General features: G+C 44.3%; 1 protein-coding gene and 1 non-coding gene across 3 annotated transcripts; both read right to left on the reverse strand.

Moving 5' to 3' along the window:
• Positions 1 to 7,166: 7,166 nt before the first annotated feature.
• LOC118679624 (SLA class II histocompatibility antigen, DQ haplotype D alpha chain-like) lies at positions 7,167 to 14,350 on the reverse strand. 2 transcript variants are annotated; one of them, XM_036356581.1, is made up of 5 exons: positions 14,198 to 14,350; positions 9,499 to 9,747; positions 8,773 to 9,054; positions 7,978 to 8,139; positions 7,696 to 7,838 (listed from the first exon to the last, which is right to left on the reverse strand). In XM_036356581.1, the coding sequence occupies exons 1-4, from the start codon at positions 14,277 to 14,279 to the stop codon at positions 7,985 to 7,987; spliced, it is 768 nt and encodes a 255-aa protein (XP_036212474.1). In that variant the 5' UTR covers positions 14,280 to 14,350; the 3' UTR covers positions 7,696 to 7,838; positions 7,978 to 7,984. The 2 variants fall into 2 exon arrangements, with proteins under 2 accessions (XP_036212473.1, XP_036212474.1); XM_036356580.1 differs by lacking the exon at positions 7,978 to 8,139 and having other exon boundaries at positions 7,167 to 7,838.
• A 137-nt stretch (positions 14,351 to 14,487) lies between these two features.
• On the reverse strand, positions 14,488 to 14,678 carry LOC118679664. The gene has a single exon (XR_004975281.1). It is a non-coding gene; the product is annotated as a U2 spliceosomal RNA (small nuclear RNA).
• Positions 14,679 to 27,760: the final 13,082 nt, after the last annotated feature.

Here is a 27,760-nt window from a genome sequence, read left to right on the forward strand (position 1 = left end):
TGGCTTCCTCCATCGCTGGGACAACCAAGCCTCCTGCTTGCTCCAGCTCTGTGGCTGCCGGCCGCCATCTTGATTGGGTTAATTTGCATATAGCCGCTCTGATTGGCTGGTGGGCGTGGCTTGGGGTGTAGCGATGGTATGGTCAATTTGCTTGTTTCTCTTTTATTAGATTAGATTATTACAGATATTCCCCACTCCATACGCCCCTCCTCTTGCCGACCTCCACCCAGTACCTGTACTCTCTTCCCTCTGGCCATCACCACAGTTGTCTGTGTCTATGGGTTATGCATATATGTTCCTTGACTAAAGGGTGGACAAACTTTTTGACTCGAGGGCCGCGATGGGTTCTTAAACTGGACCGGAGGGCCGGAACAAAAGCATGGATGGAGTGTTTGTTATGTTAGCACTGCTGCTGGTGAAGGAGTGGAGGAGAGAGCAAGAGAACCCTCTGCTCTTTAGGCTCCGTGGGCAGAATAGAACAGCTGAATGGGCCGGATCCTGCCCGTGGGCCGTAGTTTGCCCACAGCTGGAACCCTTCCCTTTCTTTCATCCATTCCTCCCTTCCCCCTCCTATCTAACAGCTGTCAGTCTGTTCCATGTATCCATGGCTCTGTTTCTATTTCATCCATCAGCTTATGTTTTTATTAGGTTCTCTATATATGTGAGATTATATGGTATTTGTCTTTCTCTGACTGACTTATTTCTCTTAGCATAATACTCCCCAGGTCCATCCATACTGTCAAAAAAGGTTCCTTTTTTTTAAAGATGAGTAGTATTCCATCTTGTAAATGTACCATGGCTTTTTGTTGTTGTTGTTAATCCTCACCCAACGATATTTTTCCCATTGATTTTTAGAGCGGGAGAATGGATGGAGAGTGGGAGATAGATGAGAGATAGGTAGTTAGATAGGTAGATAGATAGATAGATAGATAAATAGATGGATAGATAAACATCTATATGAGAGAGGTACATCACCCGTTGCCTCCCACATGCACCCCACTCAGGACTGGGGATCAAACCTACAATCCAGCTACATGTCCTTGACTTGGAATCCAACCCATGACCCTTCGTACATTGGCTGATGCTCTAACCACTGAGAAACACTGGCCAGGCTGTACCACAACTTTTTATCCACTCATCTACTGATGGTCACTTGGCCTGCTTCCAAATCTTAGCTATTGTAAATAACACTGCTAATGAACATCAGTTGCATATATTCTTTAGGATTGCTGTGTCCGGATTCTTCATATATATTCTCAGAAGTGGGATCCCTGAGGCAAAATGCATTTTTAAATTTTTAAGGTAACTCCACACTGTTTTTCACAGTGGCTGTACCAGTCTGCATTCCCACCAGCAATGTACTAGGGTTCCCTTTTCTCCATATCCTTGACAGAACCTGCTTATTGATTTATTGATGATAACCATCCTGGCAGGTGTATAACATAATGATTTGATATTGGTATATATTGTGAAATGGTCACCAAGTAAGTCTAGTTAACATTCATCATCATACATAGTTATAAAAACAATTTTTAAATGGTTGTTTTGTTTGAATCTGAATCAAAACAAAGCCTAGCATTTGGTTAATGTGTTTCTTTTTCTTTTTTAATGTATAATTTCTCTGTTCTCTATTTTCCCTTGCAAAATATTTGCTGAAGAAATTGAATTGTTTGTCTATTAGAACTTTCCATATTCTGGATCTGGTTGGTTGCATCCTTGTGATGTCATTTATTATGGGATTTGTGAGTTGGGCACCAAGTGTTAACATCTTTTGTCACTTACTATGTGTCAGACTTTGTGTAAAGCGCTTGATTTGTAAAAAAAAATTAATCCTTCAAAATTTCATAATTTACATGTGGTAAGTACTAACCTGATATATTTTATGTCATTTTTTCAATTATGCAGATTTTAAACAGTATGATATTAAATATGAATAGTCATACTTTGTACACACAATCAGAAATAATTCCAGTAACTTAAATAATCATTCAAGAATCACATAATTTAAAGTCACATATACTCTGGTTTCTCTTGAGATCGTATAAATCTTTCGCCTTTTACTAAAGTCACAAAGACTGATTTCCAGCTTCATTTACAGTATTGTGATGTGGTGGTCCCACTTAATTTTTAGCTGATTAAAAAGTGTGGTCTTATTTTTAAGAATTATTTTAAATTATGCTATTTTAAACTTATATAAAAACTTATGAATGAATCCCTTTAATGAAATGCAACTACCATTAACTTTGCTTTCCTCAGTACTTCAAGGGGAAGGAGTCTGAGTAGGGCAGATTTGTGTGTTTCTGGGACACTGGTAATAATGCCATTCAATATAATTCTTATATTACAGTAACACACACACCACCACCTCCAAAATGCTGTGTTCTTACTTTTTGAATCATTGAAATTTATTCAAAATCCTATTACAAAATCTCTCAAGTATATTTGTGTGTTTTTAGCTGACTTACATTTCATATACTAAAATGTTTATTTTATACATTTGAGATCATAATTGCTGGTCTTTTAAAAATACACTTTATTTTAGAGAAGTTTTAGGTTCACAATGAAATTGAGTGGAAGATACAGAGATTCCCATACACCCTCTGTTCCCACCATGCACAGCCTCCCCCATTATCTACATCCCCTACCAGGGTGGTGCATTTGTCACAACTGATGAACCTACATTGACACATAATTATACTCGAAGTTCACAGTTGATATTAGGGTTCGCCCTTTATGTTTGAACAAATGTATAATGGCATGTACACACCATCATAGTGTCACACAGAGTATTTTCATTGCCCTAAACATTTCCTGTGTGCTGTTACTCACATTATCAGGATTATTTCTGGTTCAGAGTCCCTGCATGTACTAATTCCTAGTCTGCATTTTTAATTACTCTCTTACTTCTATCTCATAGGTAGCTTTTCTCCTTGAATCTTCTGTATTTCTTTTCCAAAGTAAACAAACTTAAAAATCTGTTGTATATAGCTCTCTTGCATATAGTATACTAGTACTTAACTAAAAATTTATGGGTTATAAGAAGAGAGCATATTTTTCATTGGAGTAAAACCCAAGGTCAAATACTACAACTTCTTGCCATATCAGATTTTTTAGCAACCCCTTCAACAATGAAATGTTACTAATTGCTCTACCCTCTCTACTTGCTCAGCTTAACCCAATCTCAGCCTCTTGTCCCAAGAGGGAAAAAATAATCTAATTAACATATGAAAAGATATTCATCCATGGCTCCACATTTGAATCTCCTAAATTATTGAAGGGCTCAGAAAAACAAAAGTGTTTTCTATGTAATATGATCCATTAAAAGTAAATTAGATAAAGATGTGGTACATATATATAAAATGAAATATTATTCCAGCCATGAAAAGAATGAAATCTTGCCATTTGTGACAACATGGATGGACTAGAGAGTATTATGTTCAATGAAATAAGTCAGACAGAGAAAGACAAATACCATGTGATTCCACTTATTTGTGGAATCTAATGAACAAAGTAAGTGAACAAACAACGTGGAAACAAATTCACAGATAAGGAGAACATTTTGACAGTTGCTAGATGGGAGGAGGCTTGGGGAGATGGTTGAAAAAGAGGATGGGATTAAGATGTGCACATTTCCAGTTATAAAAAAAATCATGGGATATAAAATGCATAATAGGGTATATATAGTCTATAATCTATATCCTATCTAATAAAAGAGAAGCATGGTAATTAGCCGTACCTCCGCTACCCTTCCCATTGGCTAATCAGGGCGATATGCAAATTAACTGCCAGCCAAATGGCGGCCGGCAGCCAGGCAGCTTGAAGCGAACGTGAGGCTTGCTTGCTTCAGTGATGGAGGACTCCAACGTTCCCCGCCTGCTGCTGCCAGCCTCTGAGCTTGCAATTTGAAACATTGTTACAAATATAGAAGCTAAACAAAACCCCAGAAACCTGTTTTCAGCCAGCCGGGATCTCAGAGCTGGAGTTGAAACAGTGTTTCAATTATAGAACCCAAACAAACCAGATACCTGCTTTCAGCAGCTGAGGCCTCAGAGCTGGAGCCAAGCCTCAGAGCTAAAGCTGGCCCAGAATAAAAAAAGAAAAGAAAAAAAGGAGCGGTTGGGAGCTTCAGTCACCCGCCAGCCTGAAAACAGCCCTCAGCCCCTCACCCAGACTGGCCAGGCACCCCAGTGGGGACCCCCACCCTGAAGGGTGTGTGACCAGCTGCAAACAGCCATCATCCCCTCACCCAGGCTGGCCAGGTACCCCAGTCGGGACCCCCACCCTGATCCAGGACACCCTTCAGGGAAAACCAGCCAGCCCCCACCCGTGCACCAGGCCTCTATCCTATATAGTAAAAGGGGAATATGCCTCCCAGCACTGGGATCAGCAGAGCCACGAGGCCTCCTGGCACCGGATCAGCACCCAAAAATACCTGATTGCCCTGCGGCTCTGTGTGTGACAGGGGGCGGGGCCACAACTTCCCTATCTGCCCTGCTCTGTTTGTGACAGAGGAAGGCACCCCAACCCCCTGATCAGCCCTGCTCTGTGCCTGATTGGGGGAGCTCCCCAACCCCCTGATCACCCTGCGGCTCTGTGTGTTACAGGGTGCGGTGCCCCAACCCCCTGATTGGCCCTGCTCTGTGGGTGACGGGGTAGAGGCATAACCTCCCCATTGGCCCTGCCCTGAGTGTGACAGTGGTGGCGCCCCAACCCCCTGATTGGTCCTGCTCTGTGGGTGACGGGGTGGTGCTGCAACCTCCCCATCGACCCTGCCTTGAGTGTGACAGGGGGCGGTGTGCCAACCCCCCAATCGACCCTACCCTGAGCGTGACTGAGGGTGGCATCGCAACCTCCCAATCCGCCCTGCCCTTTGCATGACAGGGGGCGGCGCCCCAGCTCCCCAATCGGCCCTGCTCTGAGCCTGACCAGGGGCTGCACCTAGGAATTGGGCCTGCCCTCTGCCACCTGGGAGCAGGCCTAAGCCAGCAGGTCGTTATCTCCGGAGGGGTCCCAGACTGTGAGAGGGCACAGGCTGGACTGAGGGACCCCCCCGCTCCCCCTCCGAGTGCACAAATTTTTGTGCACCGGGCCTCTAGTATATATATAAAAGACTAATATGCTAAGTGTCCCTCTGACTGTCTAACTGGTTGCTATGACACACACTGACCACCAGGGCCAGATGCTCAATGTGACAAAGCAACACTTGGCTTCCCCCAAATGGGACACAGGCCCCCCACCACTCTGGAGTGACACCCCACCAAATTGCAGCAGACACTGCCAGGACCCCATGGTGCAAAATGCGGCCCACAACCCAGCCCAGCCCAGAAACAGTTGCTCTGGGCACCAGGTAATGATGTCATATAGCAATGCCTGGCTTCCTCTCCCTCGCAACTAGCATCTTTGGCGTTTCTTCAGGCTAGGAACACGACTTGCTTTATAACCAGGTGCTGATGTCTGTGAAGCATTTTCCTGTGCCTCATCTCATTTGATCATCACAGAAGTCCTGGAGTAGGTAGGTAGGAGACGCAGTGAAATCCTATTTTCTTTTCATTAGCCAGAAAATGGAGATTTAGAAAGCTTAGAAACTTGACCCTACTGAAAAGAAGTAAGAAATGGTGGAACTTGAAAATGACTTCAGGTTTTCTCACTATGCAGAATATAGTCAAATACTGCTGCAGTTAAATATTTTACCCTTTGTTCTCCCTGCATGATCTACAATAATAATCTGCTTCATGTTGATATTTACTGCTGTGTTGCTGACAATTACCTGAAAGAGAAGTTGGCATGCTTCACTGGGCTAGAAAAAGTTTAGCTAAATCAGAAAGCAGGTCTAATTAAGCAAGTTTATCTCTCTATATATAAAGCTCTCACTGGTGCCAACTGCACAAATGTTTTTCCATCTGTCATTGTCGATAGTAAATTTGGTTGACATTTCTATTATAGAGAAAGGGCAAACAGTAATATTAAACTATTCTAATTAATTTTCTTTCAATGTGCATGAATTTGTGCACATTGAAACTAATATAATGTTGTATGCCAACTGTAGTTGAAACATTAAATAAATTATAAAAATAGAGCTATTGATGATGGATATAACTAGCAGTATTTTCCTATGTATTTGTATACTGTATGTAAAGCAGTGCCTACATATCAAGTTATTAAAATTCTGTCAATAACTCTGCAAGGAAAGTATTATTTCCCCCACGTATGAATAAGAAAAAAGGCACAGACATGTCAGCTGCTTTACGCAGTGCTATGAAGTTTAAAATACCAGCTATAACATGCTGAGTCCTGGATTTGGATTTAGGTGTCTTGGTACTGAACTATGCTGCATCAGTTATTCTTTGACTCCCAGTTACATGTTAAGCTCCCAGAGGCAGATGGCAAGACAGGGGCAGCCTCATACCCCTGTGGCTGTTCCATCGCGCCATCCTGGGTGCAATGTGTGGAGCAGTCATGCGGGGCGGAAAGACTGAGGCAATGTGGGGAACTCAGTTTCAAAGGGCAGGATGTCGCCAAACCAGATTACATACACTCTCAGGTGTGAAGTGTTGGGTGCACCCGCAACGCCAGAGCATCCCTCTGTGGGTCCCTCTCCCTGCCAGGGTTTCCACTGGGAGACAGTGAATCCAGAGAAGGTCCAGCACCCACCACTGCATTATCTCATCCCTGTGCACTGGGGCGCTTTCTTCCTCTCAGGCTCCAGCTCCTTAGCCAGGTGCTGTTCTGCTGCTCCCAGGTGCACAGGGATTCAGTGAGAATGATTGGGCTTACCTGCCTGGACACACCATGCATCCATATTGAGCCTCGGTCCCTCACATGCCAGGGCGGCACAGGAAAATCCACAGGTTAGCCAGCAGGACTCATCCAGGAGGTGAGGCAAGCTACACCTGTACCCTAGGGACCCTGTTTTCTACTCCCTAGGGATCATGGTTTCTACTCTCACCCCTTTCCCAGTTGTTACTAACCCTAAGTAAGGACAAAACACTTGGTCCTCAGATACCTCATTATTGCGTCATTCCAATGCCCTCCTAACTAACTTCCATTTTTCTCCTGCCTAGAGAATTGCTATCTCCTCAAGGGTGTGGAGGGAGAAGAAAGCTTTTACTAACATTATTTATTCTTCACAAATTTAAAGTTTGGGGAACAAATATTGACTACTGCTATTTTTGAGATTAAAAATTTCTTTCTGGTAACTTATTTCTCTGTCATAAGTTTTAACAGCTATATTAAAATGAATACAGATTTATTTGTTTTTGTATTTCTGCTGTAACAAATCTACATAAAGGACAGAAGGTATATAGTACCTTCATTGATGCCTGAATTGGGGGTGGGGTGGGGCAGTGGCCAAAGGTGGGAGCAAAAGGAAGAGAGAAAAATTAACTTCAGTTAAGATATAAAAATATTATCAGACTATACTTGCTTTCTTTTGTGTTACTAGGCATGAAACCTGATCTGGGAAATGAGATTAAATGGGCCTGGAGCATAATGGGCCATCGTCATAGTCAGTCCTGAGATAAACGACAGGAAAATTTTCAGTCAAGACGTCATAAAGGGGGTTTGTCCTCCCACAGAGATATTAGTTCAAGGTCACTGAGGGATTAGATATCTGATGGATACCCCAGGAATCCCACAATAGGTAACAACTGAGAAAAAATTCAAGAGTTTGGGAGAGAATTCTGAGAGGTATGTGAGATCTGAGGGGGCTACAGCACCTGTAGTCACAGAGAAGAAGTGAGAGGATGAGTGTAGGAAGCGAGAAGTGATGTGATGAACGTAGCCAGGAAATAGTGCTGCCATCCAGCATGTCCACTCTCTGCTTGTGGATGGCAATGCACCTGCAACGACACAGACATGAGATCTAGGGGTTCCTGTGCTACCATTATGCTGTTTCCCAATTCTGCTCTTCAACCACACTTGTGTCCACAGCCTCCTCCCACTTTCCTTCCTTATGCTTTTATATATCTGAATACTTACCTTCCCTTTATAAGGGCCCTTGCTGTCTGGAGATACCACCTGAGCACAGGCCCTGGATAATGAAGATGGCACCCATGATGATGCCCATGAGGCCCAAGGCCAGCCCCAGGGCACAGACCACAGTCTCCGTCAGCTCTGATATGGGGGCTGGAATCTCAGGCTCTGTGGGTGTGAGGTTGTGGAGATCAGAATAGAGAAAGAGTTGCTGTGCAGGTATATGGGGTGGAATGGTGAGGATTGGTTCTGTAAAGATGTGGGGCATGGGGCTTAGTGAGAGGGTGCAAGTCTATCATTAGAAACCCTTAAAGTGTTAGTTTTAGGGCCACGAGTTAGGGGATCATGGGCAGATGTTCAGGCTTGACAGAGGAAAGAAGGCACCAAAAGGCATGGGGCTCTGCTGGAGGCCAAAGCATAGCAGCATTAGCATGAAAGTGCAAAAAAGACACTGGAAGGCAGAGGGACCTCAATCTCAGCAGGGCTGAATCAGCATAGATTGCTCCTGCTGTTATGGCCATGGCTCGGGAAGATTTCCTGACCTGATCATCTTTAAATTGTTTACCAGACTTTACCTTTGATCGGCCTGCATGCATGGCTAAAGGCAAATGTGTAATCAAACTGAATAAAAAGCAGGCAGGACCCAGACTTCTGGTTCCTCTTCTTGCAAAGAGGTTTCCACCTGGCCCCCCAATGCCTTCAAAATCCATATTTCTTATACAGTGCATTCATTGTGTGTTATTGGCCTTCCTGCAGGTTATGCTGAACTGCTGTGCAGGTCGAGGCAGGGCTCATACCCACCCCAATGCTTCAGGAGTGGCTGGTCCAGCCCCCAGTGCTCCACCTTGCAGTCATAGACATCGTCAGCAGAAGGGAGGAAGGTGAGGTAACTGAACTTGAGGAAGGAATCATCACTCTTGGACAGGAAGCTGGTTTCAGAAATACCCTGTGTGACTGAGTGCCCGTTGCTCAGCCACGAGATGTTGATCACAGGAGGGAAGATGTTGTCCACGGCACAGATGAGGGTGTTGGGCTGGCCCAGCTCCACGGGAGCCTTGGGAAACACTGTCACCTCAGGAACCTCTGCGGTGAGGAAACAGCACTGGGTTTAGAATCGTGCGCAGCTCTGCCCTGAGGGTCCCTGCCTCCTGGAGGGACCTCCCAGCAACGTTTCCCCATTGGAGAGCAGAGATGCTCTTGTTCCCTCTGCTTGCGAGCCGCTGTACACTGCCCGCCCGTCATCCCCATGCCCTTCTCTCTGTGGGCCCCTTGTTAGGGTAAGACGTCTACGGGACCCATCCTTTAAGAAGTTGAGGATTGCAGTGTGGGAGCAAGAATCTGTATTTCATGGAAATAGATGATTTGTAAGGAGGGAGAGGATGAGGATTCAGCAAATTCCATGAGAAGATCTGGGACTCCTTGGAAAGGAGAGCATTTATAGAGTGAAGGGTATGTATCTGAGGCGAGAAGGGAGTGAGGCCTGGTGAAGGGTAGAGTCAGTAAAGAGACAAGATGGTGGACACTTACTATTGGGAGCAGCGGTAGAGTTGGAGCGTTTAATCAGGAGGTCCAGGTTGTATTTGAATATAGCCATGTTTATCAGTGCAGTCTGAGTGTCAAAATATTTAAATTCACTGAACCCAGTCAGCCAGCAAACAGTCTCCCTCTTGTCCAGGTCCACGTAGAACTCCTCGTCTCCATCAAATTCATGGGTGTACTGGCCCGAGGGACCGTAGGATTGGTAGACATTTATGCCATAGGCCCCAACGTGGTCAGCTGATGAGTGAGGTGGGAGCAGGGAGGTGCAAAACAGGAGAGAAAGGATCTCGTTAAACAAAGTGACAAGAAACATTGTGGGCTGCTCCTTAGGCACAGCCTGCAGACAGTCCCCAGCGCCTGCTCCCGCCCCTGGCTGTCCTGTTAGAATCCAGCTGCCTCTCCACTCTGATGGCTGCTCCTGTCTCAGGAACAGAATTCCACAGGCCTGTTCACTGCTGTTCTCTGTCCACCTAGCTCAGCGCCTGGCACCTCTTGGGCTTAAGATAAATACTGAAATGGGCGGAACAAGGAATGAATGAACGACCATGGCCTTAGCTTTCTTTTCTTTTTTTAAAAAATATATTTTATTGATTTTTGACAGAGAGGGAGGGAGAGGGATAGAGAGTTAGAAACATCGATGAGAGAGAAACACCGACCAGCTGCCTCCTGCACATCCCCCTCTGGGGATGTGCCTGCAACCAAGGTACATGCCCTTGACTGGAATCGAACCTGGGACCTTTCAGTCCGCAGGCCGATGCTCTATCCACTGAGCCAAACCAGTTTGGCGGCCTTAGCTTTCTTTCCAGAGATTCAGTTTACCTCTTTCAGCTTCATAAGTTTTCTCTCTCAATTTCTTCATTGGTTAATAACACATTCATTGTGAGTCCTCTCCCCTCAGGACTGGCTCAGAACAGAACATGTGCTATACAAGGATTCCTTCCTCCTTTTATTTTTTTAACCAACAAAAGCACACATATTATTTTAAAAGAATTGCCTCTATTTTAGGGAATAAGAAAGAGCATGAGCCCTGCCAGCGTGGCTCAGTGGTTGAGCATCAACCTATGAACCAGGAGGTCATGGTTCGATTTCTGGTCAGGGTGCATGCCCCGGTTGTGGGCTTGATCCCCAGTAGGGGGAGTGCAGGAGGCAGCCTGATCAATGACTCCCTCTCATCATTGCTGTTTCTATTTCTCTCTCCCTCTCCTTTCCTCTCTGAAATCAATAAAAATATATTTTAAAAAAAGAAAGAGCATGATAAGGACAATGACAATATTACAAAACACAAAAGTAAACATGCTTCTAAGGTCTCTGTTTATGTGTGAGTATGTTTTTAATCCTCACCTAAGGAGATTATATATATATTATTTTTCCATTGTTTTTTTTTTTTTTTTTTTGAAAGAGAGAGAGAATGGAAGAGAGATGGGAAGACAGAAATATTGATGTGAGAGAACACATAGATTGGTTGCCTCCTGTACTTGCCCTGACCAGGGCCCGGACTGGGGAGAAGCCTGCAACTGAGGTACATGCCCTTTGGTCTGCAGGCTGATGTTCTATCCACTGAGCCAAACTGGCTAGGGCCCTGAGTATATTTATTGAGAGTGGGAGGGAGAAGATGAGGGGAGACAAAGAGAGAGAAACCTCTTAGATTGATTGGTTGCTTCCCACACATGGCTCTGGAGATGAACCTGTAACCCAGGTACCTGCCCTTGACCAGGAATCAAACCAATGATCTTTTCATGTGCAGGCTGATGTTCTAACCACTGAGAACACCATCCAGGGCTAAGATCTCTGCTTCTGTAACAGGCTGGTCCTTAGGGGAGAGCACCTGGTTTCCTCTGAAATGAAACTGGAAACTCCATTACACTTTGGATTCCTGTCACTTCCCACCCTCTTCTTATCTTGAAGGACGTCCCTAAGCCTCTCCTTTTTCTGAATCAACACTTACCTTGTGGAGGACTCAAGGAAAACTCTGGCCCTTCCCTCGCATGGACAGTGGACTTGGTGTGACGCCAAAGCAGAGGCAGCCAGTGCAGCTGACTCCCAGGTGGGCCTGACTGGACGACTTGTCTGAGCCTTTTACCATTTCCTCTTCCCTCCCTTCCAAATTCCTGACCATCAACAAGGTTTCAGACATTGTGAGGTGAGAGGAGTAACACACGGACCATGCACAGTCTCTGCCAGCGAGGAGCTTCATGAATAGGGGAGTCAGGGGAGTAAGGAGCCAATAGGTGTACTGTGCTGAGTCCTCCACAAATACCTCACCTGCTAATCAAACCAGACGTCACCCTTTCATGCTCCTTGTCTTTACAAGGGTCTGTTTTCCTCCCTCAAATTATCTTCTAGGATTTCCTGGACACCTCTAGTTCATTCTTGACGTTTCTGCTTAGTTACCAACTTCTTAGCTAAGTCTTCTCATTAAGCATAATTTTGACCACACTATGATCTCCAGCCCTTCCATGCAGATGTCCTCTTGCAAGTTTATCTAGTCCTCACCCTCACCCAGCATGACCCCCTTGGCTGGCCACTTCCAAGGCCCTCCATCAAAGCCTCCATGTTCTTGCAATGAATCCTGTTGATTCCATTTCCAACATGAATATATGTGATTATCCTTTTCATCTGCATGTGTCCTGGCTGCATGCTGCTGCTGAAGGACCTCACTATGCCAGCTGGAACTACTCACTTTCAGTTTCAGCCTCGCTGGGCCCATTGTCCTGCCCAGCAGCTGCCCTGCTCTGGGTACCAGGTTGTCCTATCGCTAATCTGAGCTCCTTCTGGAGCAGACAGCATGTTTCTTCATCTGAGTCCCAGCACTGAGCTCCTGGTGCTCAAACTGTGTAGCAAATGTCAGCGCTATTCTCCAGGACGACAGAGATTTGGGGAAGACTGACAGACACGAAGGTAGCAGCATCCTGTGAAAGTTAGACTCAGTAGTGATGGTTGCATTATGACTCCTGAGCCCTAAGCACTGTTGTTAGGAGGGGCCTTTATTTTTCCATAAAAATATTAAAAACTTTTATGAAAAACTTTTATTAAAAATTTTTATGACCATATTGGTACAAAGGCAAGTATAATCCAGGCTAAATTAAACTAGTTTCTTCTACTCTAAAAGTTCATTTTTTCTTCTAATTTTAGAAGAAAGTAAAACATGTTTATGGGGCCCTGTAGGCATTGTGGGCCCTTGGCCCTTTGCCCACTGTGGGGTGTACGTCAAGACAGACCAGGGTACTCTGGAGTGACATTGAGAAAAGGGGACTTGGACGTGCTCTGGAGAAACAGACAAAACTTTCCTACCAAACCAAGAAAACTTGGGAGCAGCCATCTATATATTTAAAAGCCTAAGAGACTGTTACGACTGGTGAACTGGTTGCTATGATGCGCACTGACCACCAGGAGGCAGACTCCCAATGCAAGAGCTGCCCCCTGGTGATCAGTGTGCTCCCACAGCCAATCTCTTTTGGTCCCTCCCCCAGGCAGGCCAGCCCTGATTGGCCCTGACTGAGACTGGGCGAGATGGCCCTGAGCAGCCCTATCCCTGGCCAGGCTGAGGGACCCCCACCTTTACACGAATTCGTGCATTGGGACTCTAGTAGTTAATAACATCATTGAAGATCAGAGTAACCTTTAGTTCATTTCCCTTTGGACTACAGTGCTTGGTTTTTCTACTTGGCTTTTATGAACCTACTCTTCATGCCAATAAAACAACAGGAAAAAGAAGTAGGAATAGATGCTGGAAAGAAAGGATCCTGGAATGAAAGGAATGATGAAGAGAGGGTGGAAAGGTGAGCAACAGAGGCGGAGTAGCCCAGGGGACCAAACCATGATTGGATGCACAATCTTCCTTGCAGAGCTTCCTTAGATGTGGTAAAGGACAGGCCTTTTGGGCTGACCGTTTGAGACTAATGTAATTTAATTCACCAAGTTTCATCATAAAGTTTTCAATTTTAAAATAAAAGTAAAGATATTCCCTACTTTGTTAAAGAAAAATTATACAGCTATACCTGTAGTAGTAGTGATTTTAAAATATCATTGACATTTAATGGTCTTCATTACTTGGGAAGCACACCTGAAACCTACTTTATTTGATTTTTTGTAAGGTGACACATAAGCGGTAACTGAGATGAAATGAAAACCACATGATAAAATGACTTGTCTGAAGACCCTCACTGGGCTGTTTTCCCATTCCCCACTCATGCCAGTTCTCAGCTTGCAAATGTATGTGAATCTGAGATAAAGCAAAGAACCCTTGTTTATATCTACATAGTACACATGTTTCATGAAACTCTTTACCGCAAGGTAAACTACAGGAGAAATATTCATAAAGCTCCAAAAGTTGTTCAGAAAAATTTGGAAGCAATGGTTCATGAATTTTAGTAACAGAACATCCACTTGTGAAAACACCCCTAATCTTTGAGGCAATCACACATGGATGCCATAGAGCCTCTGGGCTATATTCATGGATCCAACATTAGGACCAGGATGATGGTCGTGGTGCAGTGTGCAACGGCTCAGGTAGCAGAGACTGGATGGGGACTCTGGTTTCCCAAAGGAGGAAGGATCATAATTGTTGGATCTGCTTAATATTGAGGATGCCTTTGAGGAATGGCTACTATTTCTATGCAAATCTCTATTTTATCCTCCAACTCTGTTTCCCCAGTCCAGTCCCCATGTGACTCAGCAGAGCACTCACCCACAATGTCTTCACCTCCACAACGACTCAGCAAGGTGGTCAGGGTGAGGGCCCCCCAAATCAGGGCTCTATTTCGGGTCATCTTCTTCTCAAGGTGGTCTCAGCATTTGCTGCTCTGAGTATTAGCGCAATGATGAGGACCAAGCTGAGGAAGAAATCTAAAAACACCCAAACCACACCCTGCAGGTCAGGTTGTAGCCAATCAGAAACCACCCCCTGTGATGACACCTATGTTGCCAGCTGAAGAGTGTGTACTAGGAGGCCTAGCAGGGACTGGTTCTTTTTTTTTTTTTTGGTGCACCATTCCCAGAGGTACTGCAATACCGGGTCAATGCGTGGAGTGGACGGAGCAAGCTCATATTCCATCTCCCTGCTCCAAAAATACATTTAATATAATGTCCTCAGATAGAGGACGTATCAGATATTAAACTGATAAGAACAGATACTACACTTGATCTTAGCCAAAAGGCCGAGAAGCGATGGTTCTGAGGTTCTGATGCAGCCTCCACTCCAACTAGACCTGAGGGAATTCTCCATGAAAGGACGGAAGGTAAGAAATCAGAATCTCCTCTCCTGTGTGTGCCTGCTGGTTCTCACAGACCTAAATAACCAGAACATGAGCATTGTCTGAGCCACAAAAACGGCCAAGAGACTTTGTTCTTAATTGGATTCTGAGCACACTTCTCTCCAGGGTAATGTGAATAACTGCTGCTCCTTTTTATTATTTTTTTAATTGATTGATTTGAGAGAGAGAGAGAGAGAGAGAGAGAGAGAGAGAGAGAATAAGAGAAACATTGATTTGTTGTTCCACGTGTTTATGCTTTCATTGGTTGCTTCTTGCATGTGACCAGAGACTGAACCCCCAACCTTGGCATATCCAGAGGAGACTACCCGGCCAGAGCTGACTGCTGCTTCTCTGCCAATTAGGGTTCTAGCTTCAGTATCGCCTTCCTTCCTTCCAGGTAAAATGTATTAAGATGCCCAATTATAGAACTACCCACCCCAGCACCCACTTCCTAACAGAATCCAATTAAGAACAAAGTCTCTATTTCTCAAATCCTTTCAAGATCACCTCAAGCCCAAACACTGAGGTCAATGATCAGTTTTATGTGTCAGCTAGGTTATAGGCCCCGGATAGTCAATCAAACGTTGATATTTTATAGATATGATTAAAGTCCACAAACCATTGACAGTGATAGAGGTCATGCTGGATAATGTGACTGAGCTAGATCCGTCTGCTAAAGAGTCCCAGCGCAGAGTGAGGCTTCCCTGAGGGAGTGGATTCCGCTCTGGGCTGCAGCTTGGGCTGTGCGGAGAGTTCCAGCTGCCCCTCCTGACAGTGGTCTGTCCTGTGGATCTTGGACTTGCCCAGTTCCCCACAACTGTGTAAACTGGTCCTGCAATAATTCTCTGAATAGACTTCTCCTCCTGATTCTGCTTTTTTAATTCCAACACTCTCTTACTGAGATGCCTCACAATTCCCCAAAGTGAGTGTCTCCCTCACTGCGATGACACAACAACAGCTTGTTCACCCCCAGGTGTGCTCCCCATGGCCTTTGGCTGGGGGCATTGACTGCACCCCATTAGGTTGTTGTGAGGATATACACATACTGCACTTGGAATGAATTCCTAGGACTCCTTAAATATACCTGCCATGCTCTAATACCTGCCCTATTTTATCAGGAGGACCTTGAAGCAGAGAGGTGAGGTGCCCAGGCTCACACAGCTGGTAAGTGGCAGAGATAAAATTTCACGAGGCAAGCCATGAATCTTTGTTGGGGAGAGGTCTCCTTCTGCGTGGATTCAGAATCCAGTGCACTGAAATAATTAGGATAGAAATTTGAACCTATAGGTGGCCTGATCACTTTCTGCGGGGCCTGCTGTTGCAAACCAAGAGATTCTACTTGAGCCTGGCTGGCATGGTTCAGTGGTTGAGTGTAGACCTATAAACCAGGAGGTCACGGTTAGATTTCCAGTCAGGGCACATGCTGGAGTTGCAGGCTCCATCCCCAGTGAGGGGTGTACAGGAGGCAGCCAATCAATGCTTCTCTCTCATCATTGATGTTTCTGTCTCTCTCTCTCCCTCTCCCTTCCTCTCTGAAATCAATAAAAATATATTAACATTATTTAGACACTACTCAGGTCTGTTGTAATTAACATTTATAACAGTCTCTAAAAACCTGTATATTTTCAAATTCTTTAGTTCTGACTTCCAGCTACTTTTCCCCGATACAGCCCTGCTTATGAAGCATTGAAGCTTCTACTCCAAAGGCCAAGACCTCCACCATCACAGTCATTAAAGATGCTTCCCAACAAGGCAGAGCCCAGAGAGGCAAAGTACAGGAAAGACGGACTTTGTAATCAAATAACCAAGTACTCAGCACTGCTTCTGATTTTATCTGCTGTGTCAGCCTAGCAAAATCCTCAAAATACAGAAGCCTTAGAGTTCTTTCCTAGAAACAGGGTGAAAACTCTGATAGTTACTATGATGACATGAAATTATAATGTTTACAAATTATAAGGTTGTTCATTGTATTTTTTTAAATAATTCTTTGTATGTCTGTGGGATTGGTTGTTAGGTCACCTTTTTCACATCTGATTTTGTTTATTTGGGTCCTCTCTCTTTGTTTCTTGCTGAGACTGGTTAGCGGTTCATCAACCTTGCTTATCCTTTCAAAGAACCAGCTCTTTGATTTCAGACAGAAAGGGAGAGAGACATAGAAACATGAATGATGAGAGAGAATCATTGGTGTGTGCCTTCTGCATGTCCCCTACTGGCGATCGAGCCCACAACCCAGCCATATGCTTTTGGCTGGAATCGAACTTGCAACCCTTTATTGTGCAGGCTGATGTTCTATCCATTGAACCAAGCCAGGTAGGGCTCCTATTTGATCTTTATTATTTCCTTCTGTTTACTCTAGGCTTTTCTTGTTCTTCTCTTTCTAATTTTTTAAATTGTAGGGTTAGATAATTTATTTGCAGTTTTTCTTGTTTATTGAGGTAGGACTGTAGAGCTATGAACTTCCCTCTCAGGACTGCTTTCACTGTGTCCATAGATTTTGGATTATTGTGTTTTCATTGTCATTTGTTTCCAGAATGCTCTCTTTCTTAACCCAGTCATTGTTTAATAGTATGCTATTTAGCCTCCAAGTGTTTGATATTTTTTCATTGTTTTTACTGTAGTTGATTTCTAATTTTATGCCATTATGATCTGAGAAGATGCTTGATATAATTTCAATCTTCTTGAATTTGTAGAGACTTAGCCTGTTTCCTAATATGTGGTCTATCTTTGACAACGTCCCATGTGCACTTGAGAAGAATCCATTGCTTCTGGGTGAAATGTTCTGAACATGTCAATTAGTTCTATCTGATCTAGAGAGTCATTTTGGATTGCTGTTTCTTTGTTGATTTTTTTTTTTGTCTAGAAGATTTATCCAGTGATGTCAATAGGGTATTAAAGTTCCCTACTATGATTGTATTGCTGTCAACTCTTCCTTGATATCTTCAAGAGTATTTTTTTAATGTATGTGGGTGCTCCTGCATTGGGTGCATATTTGTTTACCAGAGTTATATCCTCTTGGGGTATCGATCCCTTTAGTATTATGAAGTGGCCTTCCTTATCTCTTGTTATGGCCTTCACTTTGAGGTCTATTTTGTCAGATATAAGTGTTGCTACTTCAGCTTTTTTTTTTTTCATTTCTGTTTGCCTAAAAATTTTTTTCCCATCCCTTCACTTTTAGTCTTTGTGAGTCCTTTGCTCTGAGCTGGGTCTCTTGTAGACAGCATATATATGGGTCCTGTTTTCTTATCCATTCAGCTAACCTATGCTTTTTTATTGGAGTATTTAATCCATTTCAGTTTATGGTTATTATTGACTAGAGGCCTGGTGCATGAAATTGGTGCATGGTGGGGGGGGGGTGGTCCTTTAGCCCTGCTTGCACCCTCTAACAATCTGGGACTGCTGGCTCTTAACTGCTTGCCTGCCAGCCTGATTGATCGCCCCTAACCACTCTGCTTGCCTGCGTCATTGCCCCTAACTGCTTGCCTGCCTGCCTCATCGCCCCTAATTGCCTCTGCCTGCCTGCCTGATCAGCCCTAACCACTCTGCATGCCTGCCTAATCACCCCTAAATGCCTCTGCCTGCCTGAGTGATCACCCCTAACCACTCACCTGCCTGCCTGATTGCCCCTGACCACTCTGCCTGCCTGCCTGATTGCTCCTAACTGCTCACCTGCCTGTTCACCCCTAACTGCCTCTGTCTGCCTGCCTCATTGCCCCTTATATTACACTTTTATTATCATAGATAGTTGCCTTGCTCCAAGTTGTAAGAGCCTGCTTATCATAGAGATAGAAAAGTTTCATTTTTTTTTTTACTCTTGGTTATGGCAATTAACTAACACAGATGGCCATCAAAAGGTGACTTACCAAAGGGTGTAAAGCAATTGGTGCTGTTAAGTCCGCTTCCATGAAAACATGCATGTTGTGCATTGTATCTGCCTGGGTACATGAAAGAGTGAAGTTTCTGTCTGTCTTTGCAACCATATGAGTGAATTGTGTGAGACCCCAGCCAAGTCTGGTTTGGTGCTCACAGAATAATAGAGCTCTTTTTTTTTTCTTTGCTCCATTAGTGGAGATTTCCTAGAAGTTGCAGGATATCTTCCTTTTAATTTTTCCTCGACACTCTGACTTATGTCTCTCACCTTTGCTTTCCCTCCATCCCCAGCCCACAACAGTATCTTGCTCCAGGCTCACTTTGCTCTAGTGTCTAGGACCGTGGCTGGCAAACCACGGCTCATGAGCCACATGCAGCTCTTTGGCCCCTTGAGTGTGGCTCTTCCACAAAACACCACGTGCAGGCACGCACGTACAGTGCGATTGAAACTTGGTGGCCCATGTGCAGAAGTCAGTATTTTGTGGAAGAGCTGGTATTTTGTGAAAGAGGCACACTCAAGGGGCCAAAGAGCTGCATGTGGCTCGCGAGCTGCGGTTTGCTGAGCCACAGTTTGCCAACCACTGGTCTAGGAGATCACGCAATGTGTCTGCCACCAGAACCATGATTCTCAGCATTCCTGGTGCTCCCTGTGCTCTCAGCTTCTGCTTCCTGTCCAGGGGCTGCCACCAGAACTACTATTCCCAGTATTCCTGGTGGTTCCCACGTTCTCAGCTTCTGCTTCCAGCCTGAGGTCCCTTCCCTCCCCTCCCTCCGCATGGCTGGGGCACGAACACTGGGCTCGCATTGCCAGGGCGATGCTGCCAGCATCCCGCCCCAGCCACTATGGGCACTGCCATCTTTGTTGCAGAGTGACAGTTAATTTACATATTACTCTTTTATTAGGTAGGATAGGTACTTGTTTGTTGCATTTTTATTCTGTATGCTTGTGTTCCTTCTTTCCTTTCTATTTCTCTTTTTCACAATGGTTCCTTTAGCATTTCTTGCATTGCTGGTTTGGTGGTAATAAACTCCCTTAGCCTTATGTTTCTGCTAAGCTCCTGAGTTTACCTTTAATTTTGATTTATAGCCTTGCTGGATAGAGTATTCTTGGATTCAATCCCTTGCTTTGTATCACTTTGTATACTTCATTCAATTCCCTCTGGACTGATGTGTTTCTATTGAGAAATCATTTGATAATCTAATGGGAGATTCTTGTAGGTAATGTTATGTCTCTCGCAGCCCTTAAGATTCTCTCGTTGTCATTAACGTTTGCCATTGTAATTAAAATGTGTCTTGGTGTGGGTCTTTTTGGGTTCATCTTGTTTGGCACTCTCTGTGCTTGTGTGACTTTTTTCTTCCCCAAGTCAGGGAAGTTTTCTGTCATTATTTCTTCAAATAGGTTTTTTATTTTTTGTTCCTCTTCTTGACCTCTGGCAACCCTATTATTCAGATATTGCTTCATTTTATGTTGTCCCAAAGCTCCCTTAATCTCTCCTCCTGCTTTTTAATTCTTTTTTCCAATTGTTGTTCAGATTTGGTGTTTTTCCTACCATGTTTTCTATCTTGCTGATTTGGTTCTCCACTTTTTCTAGTCTACTGTTGAAATCTTCTATTGTATTTTTTTATTGCAGCTAAATCATTCTTCATTTCCTCATGATTCTTACTTATGTTGTTGATTTTTTTTGACTGGTCAGAGTGCAGTGGTACCTACAACATATGTTATTGATTTTCTCATCTAGCTGGTTTAGGAACTTCATGACCCATTTTCTGAATTCTTTCTCTGACATATTGCTTGCTTCCATTTCATTTAGTTCCTTTCCTGGTGATTCCTCATTTTTTTCCTTTGGGGAGGGGCATGCTACTTCTCACCCCCCACCCCATTTTTGCTATATCTTTCTGGCCCAGAACACCCTTCTTGGGGTTTGAGAAGTTGAAGACCCTATAAGGCCAATGGTCTGGAAATCGTTAGCTCATAGCTAGGGCCTGCCTTGAGTCTCAAGCTTTAATTGTCCCTGCTGAGTTGTATAACGTTCTCTCATGGATTTGGTCCCCCAATTGTCTGCTTCAGATGCTGAGAGTGGTGGGAACATGTGCACATTTCCTCTGGTGTGTGACTCCCTGTGAGGAGCCAGAGCCCTCTGGCATGCAAATTGCTGAGCAGCCCTGGCACTCTTGGCAGGGAGATGCCCAAAATCTCTCAGACAATGCACTTGCAGTGTGGTCCTGTGGCCCCTGGATGGGCACACCAGATTGCTCCAGGTTTCCCCAAAAGCATTTTCCTGTGGTCCAGAGTGGGGCACATGCTGGGTTGATCTGGGTAGCACCATCAGGAGGAGGAGGAGTGGGTGCATGTTGCTTAGGGGTGCACAGTCCTCACATTCCTGTGGCCCTGAGTGAGAAACATGCTAGGTTGCTCCAGGCCACCCCCTACCCCTGGGGTGGAGCTGGGGCTGGTTGCTCTGCGTTGCACAAGTGGAGCTAACCTTCAATCTCCTGAATGGCCTAGTAAGCCACACTTTTAATCACCTGAGATGACTATTCAGGCACACATTCAATCATCTGGCAAGAGTGCTGAGGCGCACCTTCAATTTCCTGACAGGACTGCTGAGGCACACCTTCAATATCCTAAGAGAACAGGTGAGGTACACTTTCAATCTCCTGAGAGGACTAGTGAGGCAAAAATTCAAAGTAAGAGGACTGATGAGGCACACCTACAATCTGAAGAGTGGTGAGACAATCCTTCAATCTCCTGAGAGGATGATCAGGCATACACTTAATCTAAGAGAACTGTTGAGGCACAACTTCAATCTCCTGGCAGGACAGGTGCTCCAAACCTTTAATCTCTTGAGAAGATATCTAAGTGGATTGGTGAGATACACCTTGAATCTCCTGAGGGGGAGAGATGAGGCAAACCTTGAATCTCCTGAGCCAATTGGTGAGGCACACATTCAATCTCCTGAGAAAACTGGTGAGGAGAAGCTTCAAACTGAAAGGACTGGTTATGTGCACCTTCAATCTCCTGAGGGGACTGGCGAGGGGCACCTCCAGTCTCTGAGGCCCCTTTGGGTGACTGAGTTCTCTGCCCGATTGATTTTCCCAGATGTGTCTGCCACAGTGACACAGTGACTGATATAGACAGCAGGCAAAAGGAGGCAAACATGTACATGGGGATCCTTCAAAAAAAATAAGACAAGCTGTGACAATGCTGTGGTTTCATTTTCATCTGTGTTTATTGTGAAGGTGACGAGGAAGCACTCTTAAGGCCCATGCAGAATTATTGAGTAGTTTTCAATGGGACTCTCAGGAAAGGGTCCTATCATCACAACAAAATAGAAGATGTGTGAGAGAGAACAAGGGAAAACGCCCTGTTCCAGCTGCCATGAGCCACAGAAACTGAGAAAAGGTATCGAGGAAGTTTTATGCAGCAACCTCCAATAGCTTCATACTAAGTGTTCCAGAAAAGGTGAATAGAATGAATCTAGAAGACTTTTTCCTGAGCTTAGGGAATATTTTAGTTTTTAGGTAGATAATATTAATGCAATTTAAAGGCATCAAGGAGAATAACGGAAATGTACAAGTAGTTACCTATGTAGTGATGAAATTTTTGACTATAAGATCAGAAACAAAATAAAAGCAAACAATGATAAAATTCCCTTTTAAGGCTACCAGAAAGGAAGTAAAAAAGCTAGCCCAAGTAGTTCATTATACATAAAAGGACAAGAAGAAGACAGGAAATGGAGTTCATATCTGAAATGGTAGATGCCGGGAAAAAATGGAACATAAAGGCGGCTAACTGAACACAAGAAGCTGGGTGTTGCTGGAAAGGCAGTGTGGGAGAGGCGGTTTGGGAGTTTGAAGAGACAGGGTAGAGGAGAAAATTGCAGCAGAAGCCGCGAGCAGTAATGAGGATGCTAGCAATCCCTGTGTGGATGATGAAAAATTCTAATTGTACACTCTCTAAGAACTAAATTACGTTTCAAAAAATTTCAGAGTTATATTTTGTCTTTCTTTTGATGTAAAACGAGGCTAAAGCACATTCCTTCTACTGGAAGTTCAAAATCCCTCTTTGCAGCTCTAAGGGTATTACCTGGGTGACGTTCACCAGCAGGTGGCCACATTGCACTTTCCCTTCTCCCTCCCTCTCACATCTGGACTGGGAGATGCCAGCATTCCTTCCTAGAGGGTGGCAGGCAGCCCATCCAGCTCTTATTTCCCTGACTATTCCTTCCTTGTTTCCAAAATGTGATGCAACCTGACAGGCAATTAGGGATGTTTGAGAAGCAAAGAAGCATGAAATGGAGCAGATCCTAATGCCTGCTTTTGCCTGGAGTCCAAGGAGCTCGGTCTTTTACATGTTCTAACAGGTTAGAGTACTACTACAAACCCTCAGGCTCCTAGTATCTTCAGAAACTGCACTCTGGAGCAGACCACTGTCCTTCCCGTGAGCTTCGGTGGTACCCTGCCACCATCAGAGTGACATTTTACTCTTTATTTAAAAACTAGAGGCCCGGTGCACAAAAATTTGTGCACTCGGGGGAAGGAGGGGTCCCTCAGCCCGGCCTGTGCCCTCTCGCAGTCTGGGACCCCTCTGGAGATAACGACCTTCTGGCTTAGGCCTGCTCCCGGGTGGCAGAGGGCAAGCCCAATCCCTAGGTGCAGCCCCTGGTTGGGCTCAGAGCAGGGCCAATTGGGGAGTTGGGGCGCCACCCCCTGTCATGCACAGAGCAGGGCGGATTGGGAGGTTGTGATGCCAACCTCAGTCACGCTCAGGGTAGGGCTGATTGGGGGGTTGGGGCACCACCCCCTGTCACACTCAAGGCAGGGTCGATGGGGAGGTTGCGGTGCCACCCCCTGTCATGCACAGAGCAGGGCCAATCATGGGGTTGGGGCACTGCCCCCTGTCACTCACAGAGCAGGGCCCATCAGGGGGGTTGGGGCTCTGTACCCTGTCACGCACAGAGCAGGGCCAATCAGGGGGTTGGGGCACCACCCTCTATCACCAACAGAGCAGGGCTGATCAGGGGGTTGGGGTGCCACCACTCTCACACTCAGGGCAGGGCCAATGGGGAGGTTATGGCTCTACCCCATCACACACAGAGCAGGGCCAGTGGGGGGGGGGGGTTGGGGTGCCGCACCCTGTCACGAACAGAGCGGCAGGGCGATCAGGGGGTTTGGGCGCTGCTCCCTGTCACGCTGATCCTGGTGCCAAGAGGCCTCATGGCTCTGCTGATTCTGGTGCTGGGAGGCATATTACCCTTTTACTATATAGGATAGAGGCCTGGTCCATGGGTGGGGCCGGCTGGTTTGCCCTGAAGGGTGTCCTGGATCAGGGTGGGGGTCCCCACTGGGATGACTGGCCAGCCTGAGTGAGGGGATGATGACCGTTTCCAGCTGGTCACACACCCTTCAGGGTGGGGGTCCCCACTGGGGTGCCTGGCTAGTCTGGGTGAGGGGCTGAGGGCTGTTTTCAGGCTGGGGGTGACTTAAGCTCCCAACTGCTCCTTTTTTTTCTTTTTTTTTTTTTTATTCTGGGCCAGCTTTAGCTTGAGGCTTGGCTCCAGCCCTTAGGCCTCCGCGGCTGAAAGTAGGTTTCTGGCCTTTGCTTACAATGTTGCAAATCTGCTGGCTGAAATTCGGCGGTATTTGTTACAATGTTTGAAACTTCAGGCTCAGAGGCCTGCAGCTGCAGGCGGGGAACGTTGGTTTTCTCTGTCACTGAGGCAAGCAAGCCTCATGTTAGTTTCAAGCTGCCTGGCTGCCGGCCGCCATCTTGGCTGGCAGTTAATTTGCATATCTCCCTGATTAGCAAATGGGAAGGGTAGCGGTCGTACACCAATTACCATGTTTCTCTTTTATTAATGTAGATAATCAAAAGAATATATGAATATAGTTTAAAAATTGAATAATTATATTTTAATAAAACCATGAAAGCTTGTTATGTTTCCCAAACAGGAGCCCTTTACTCCAAGGAAACACACACATGTATGATCAAGGAAGTATCCATACATTCCTATTCTATTAGGTGATTTTAACATGAGTGGACTCTGAATTATGTCAAAAAAAATCTGTTGTTTTTTTGGGGGGAGCAGAATCTAAGGATCAATGAATTTTTAAGGATTAAAATCATACAAACTTTGTTCACTGACCAAAAAGAAATTAAGTGAGAAATCAATGTAAAAATATATTACTAAATATTTGTAAACTTTAAAACACACTTTTTCTGAATAAAACATGGGTCAGAGGAGAAGAGGACTTAGAAAGCACTTTGAGGTGAATGAGAGAGAACACAATGAATCACAATTTATGCAATGCATCAGAAGCAGGATTCCAATGGACAATGACAGCACAAATGCTTATATTAGAAATGAGGGGAAAAAATATCAAATCAGTGGACTGAGATTCTTCCTTAAGAACCAGGAAAATTTGCCCTAGCTGGTTTGGCTCACTGGATAGAGCGCTGGCCTGAGAACTGAAGGGTCCTCCCAGGTTCGATTCTGGTCAAGGGCACTTACCTCAGTTGCAGGTTCAATCTCCAGCCCTGGCCAGGTAACCAATTGATATGTCTCTTTCACATCGATGTTTCTGTCTCTACCTCTCCCTTCCACTCTCTCTAAAAATCAATTAAAAATGTCCTCTGGTGAGGATTAACAACAACAACACTAAACAACAAGAACCTGGAAAGTTGAATAGAAACTTAAGCTCAAATTAAGCACAAGAAAGAAAATATAGAGTAGAAATCAATGGAATGAAAATCAGAAAAATAGTAGAGGAAACCAATGAAACACAATATAATTCTTTGAGAAGGTCACTCAAATTGGCAAACCTCTATGAGATTGATCAGGAAGAGAGAAAACACAATTCACAAATATTAAGAATGAGAGAAGAGCTATCATTGCATATTGTGCAAAAATTAAGATGATAATAAAATACTCTATGAAAAACTTTATCTTTATAATTTGGATCGCTTAGAGGAATGGAAAAACTCCTTGAAAAATACAAATGACCAAAGGTCAGTAAAGAAAATGGAATGACCCCGAACAGCCCTGTATCTAACACAGAAATTGGAGATTTGCAGCTAAAAAGCTCCGGAAAAGCATATGTCAGGCTCAGGTGATTTTATTGGTAAACTCTCCCAAGCATTTAATGAAGATGTAATGCCTTTACATGAGTTGTTCCAAGAACATACAAGGGGCAGGGGAACACATCTCAACTCATTCTCATTGCCCTTATGAGAGAAGTTAGCTTGAAACATAGTCAGATAGACAGGGTCCCTTAGGAAACAAAGGTGGGTGGGACATAGGCAGGGCAGACACAGCAGTTTGAGCAGCCTAATCACAGGAACCAACCCCGCAAGAATAATAAAATGTTTCTGGACTCAAAGGGGGGAACATGGGAAAACAAGGCGGGGCTTGCAACAATAAGACCAACTGACGCATAGAAACAGGGAAAGTTCCACATAGGAACAGAAAGAACACAGAAACAGTGAAATTTCAGGACTGTTGCTGGGGAAGAACAATTGAGGGAATCAATCAGGTGATGACAGGGATAGACATAGAAGCAGGCTTGTGGCAAACATATAACCCTGGACTAAAGGCTTTAATGGGCAGCCCATTATTGGGCCCCCTTGATGTGAGGGGAATCTGAATCTGCTTGTAATAAACTTTCCACGTTTTTGCTTAAATCTTCTAGTATGTGGAGCTCATTCTTTGGCGTCTCGAGACATGATCCTGGGGAAAACCCTCAGCTCACCGTTTTGGTTATTATTTATACCCAAATCAAAGACTAGAAATCACAGAAGAGAAAACTACAGACCAATATCCCCCATAAACATAGATGCAAACATTCTTAACACAATTTTTAGCAAATTAAACCCAATTTTGTATAAAGAATGATATAGCATGACCAAGTGGGTACAAAGTTGCTTTAGCATTCCAAAATCCAATCAATGTAATTCACCATATTTTCAGATGAAAATAAAACCAAAAAATAGTTGGCTCAATTAATGAAAAAATATATTTGACAAACACTTATTCATGACAGAAATAATCAGGAAACAAGGAATAGAACACACTTACCCAGTCTGAGAATTGGATCTAAGAAAAGCCTCCAGCTACCATCAATATTACTAGTGAAAAAATGAATGCTTTCCCTCTAAGACTGAGGCCAAGGCAAACTTTTCTGCTCTCACCACTTGTAGTCAGTATATTATAGAAGGTAGATCCAGTGCAAAAAGCAAGAAAACTAAATAAAGGTCATGATAATTGGAAAACAAAACAAAATAAAACTGTCTTTATTATAGATAACAATGGATATTATGATGTGGGGATTAGCTCACTCTTTTGGTAAAGGGTGCAATAATAAACATTTTAGGCTTTGTTATTTAAGAGGCAAAATCAAGGATATTATGCAGGTGGCAGCCGATCAATGTTTCTCTCTCATCATTGATGTTTCTATCTCTTTCTCCCTCTCCTTTCTCCTCTGAAATAAATACAAATATATTTTTAAAAAGTTAAAACAGGCCCAATTTTTTTAAAGCATTCCATTCTTAGGTATTTGCCCCAAAGAAGAGGAAATTAATGCACAAAAACTTATACAGAATGTCCATAGAAGATTTATTTGTAATAACCTCAAACTGGAAACAATGCTAGGAAGTAGATGATGAAATACCACTCAACAATCAAAATGAAGAAATAATTGATATGACTCAACATGGTTGAATCTTCAAATAATTATGAAGAATGAAAAAAGACAGAAAAGATTTCTCATATGATTTGAATAAAATTTTAGAAAATACAAACTAATCCTATCTAATAATAGAGAAACATGGTAATTAGCCGCACCTCCACTACACTTCCCATGGGCTAATCAGGGTGATATGCAAATTAACTGCCAACCAAGATGGCGGCCGGCAGCCAGGCAGCTTGAAGCGAACAGGAGGCTTGCTTGCTTCAGTGATGGAGGAAGCCAACATTCCCCGTCTGCCTTGCCGACCTCTGAACTTGCAGTTTAAGAAACATTGTTACAAATATAGAAGCTAAACAAAACCCCAGAAACCTGCTTTCAGCCAGCCGGGCTTCAGCCAGCAGGACCGCACCATTGTTTCAATTATAGAACAAACACAGATCCCTGTT

The sequence above is a fragment of the Myotis myotis genome, unplaced genomic scaffold, assembly GCF_014108235.1.
Source record: "Myotis myotis isolate mMyoMyo1 unplaced genomic scaffold, mMyoMyo1.p scaffold_m19_p_26, whole genome shotgun sequence".
Taxonomy (NCBI): domain Eukaryota; kingdom Metazoa; phylum Chordata; class Mammalia; order Chiroptera; family Vespertilionidae; genus Myotis; species Myotis myotis.

Excerpts from the sequence above, each read along its gene's own strand:
- LOC118679624 (XM_036356580.1), bottom strand. The coding sequence starts at position 14,279 with ATGACCCGAAATAGAGCCCTGATTTGGGGGGCCCTCACCCTGACCACC. Across the intron at positions 9,748-14,197 it reads TGGAGGTGAAGACATTGTGG|CTGACCACGTTGGGGCCTAT; the intron begins GTGAGTGCTCTG and ends CTCACTCATCAG. Across the intron at positions 7,839-8,772 it reads GCCACTCCTGAAGCATTGGG|GTGCATTGCCATCCACAAGC; the intron begins GTGGGTATGAGC and ends GTGTCGTTGCAG.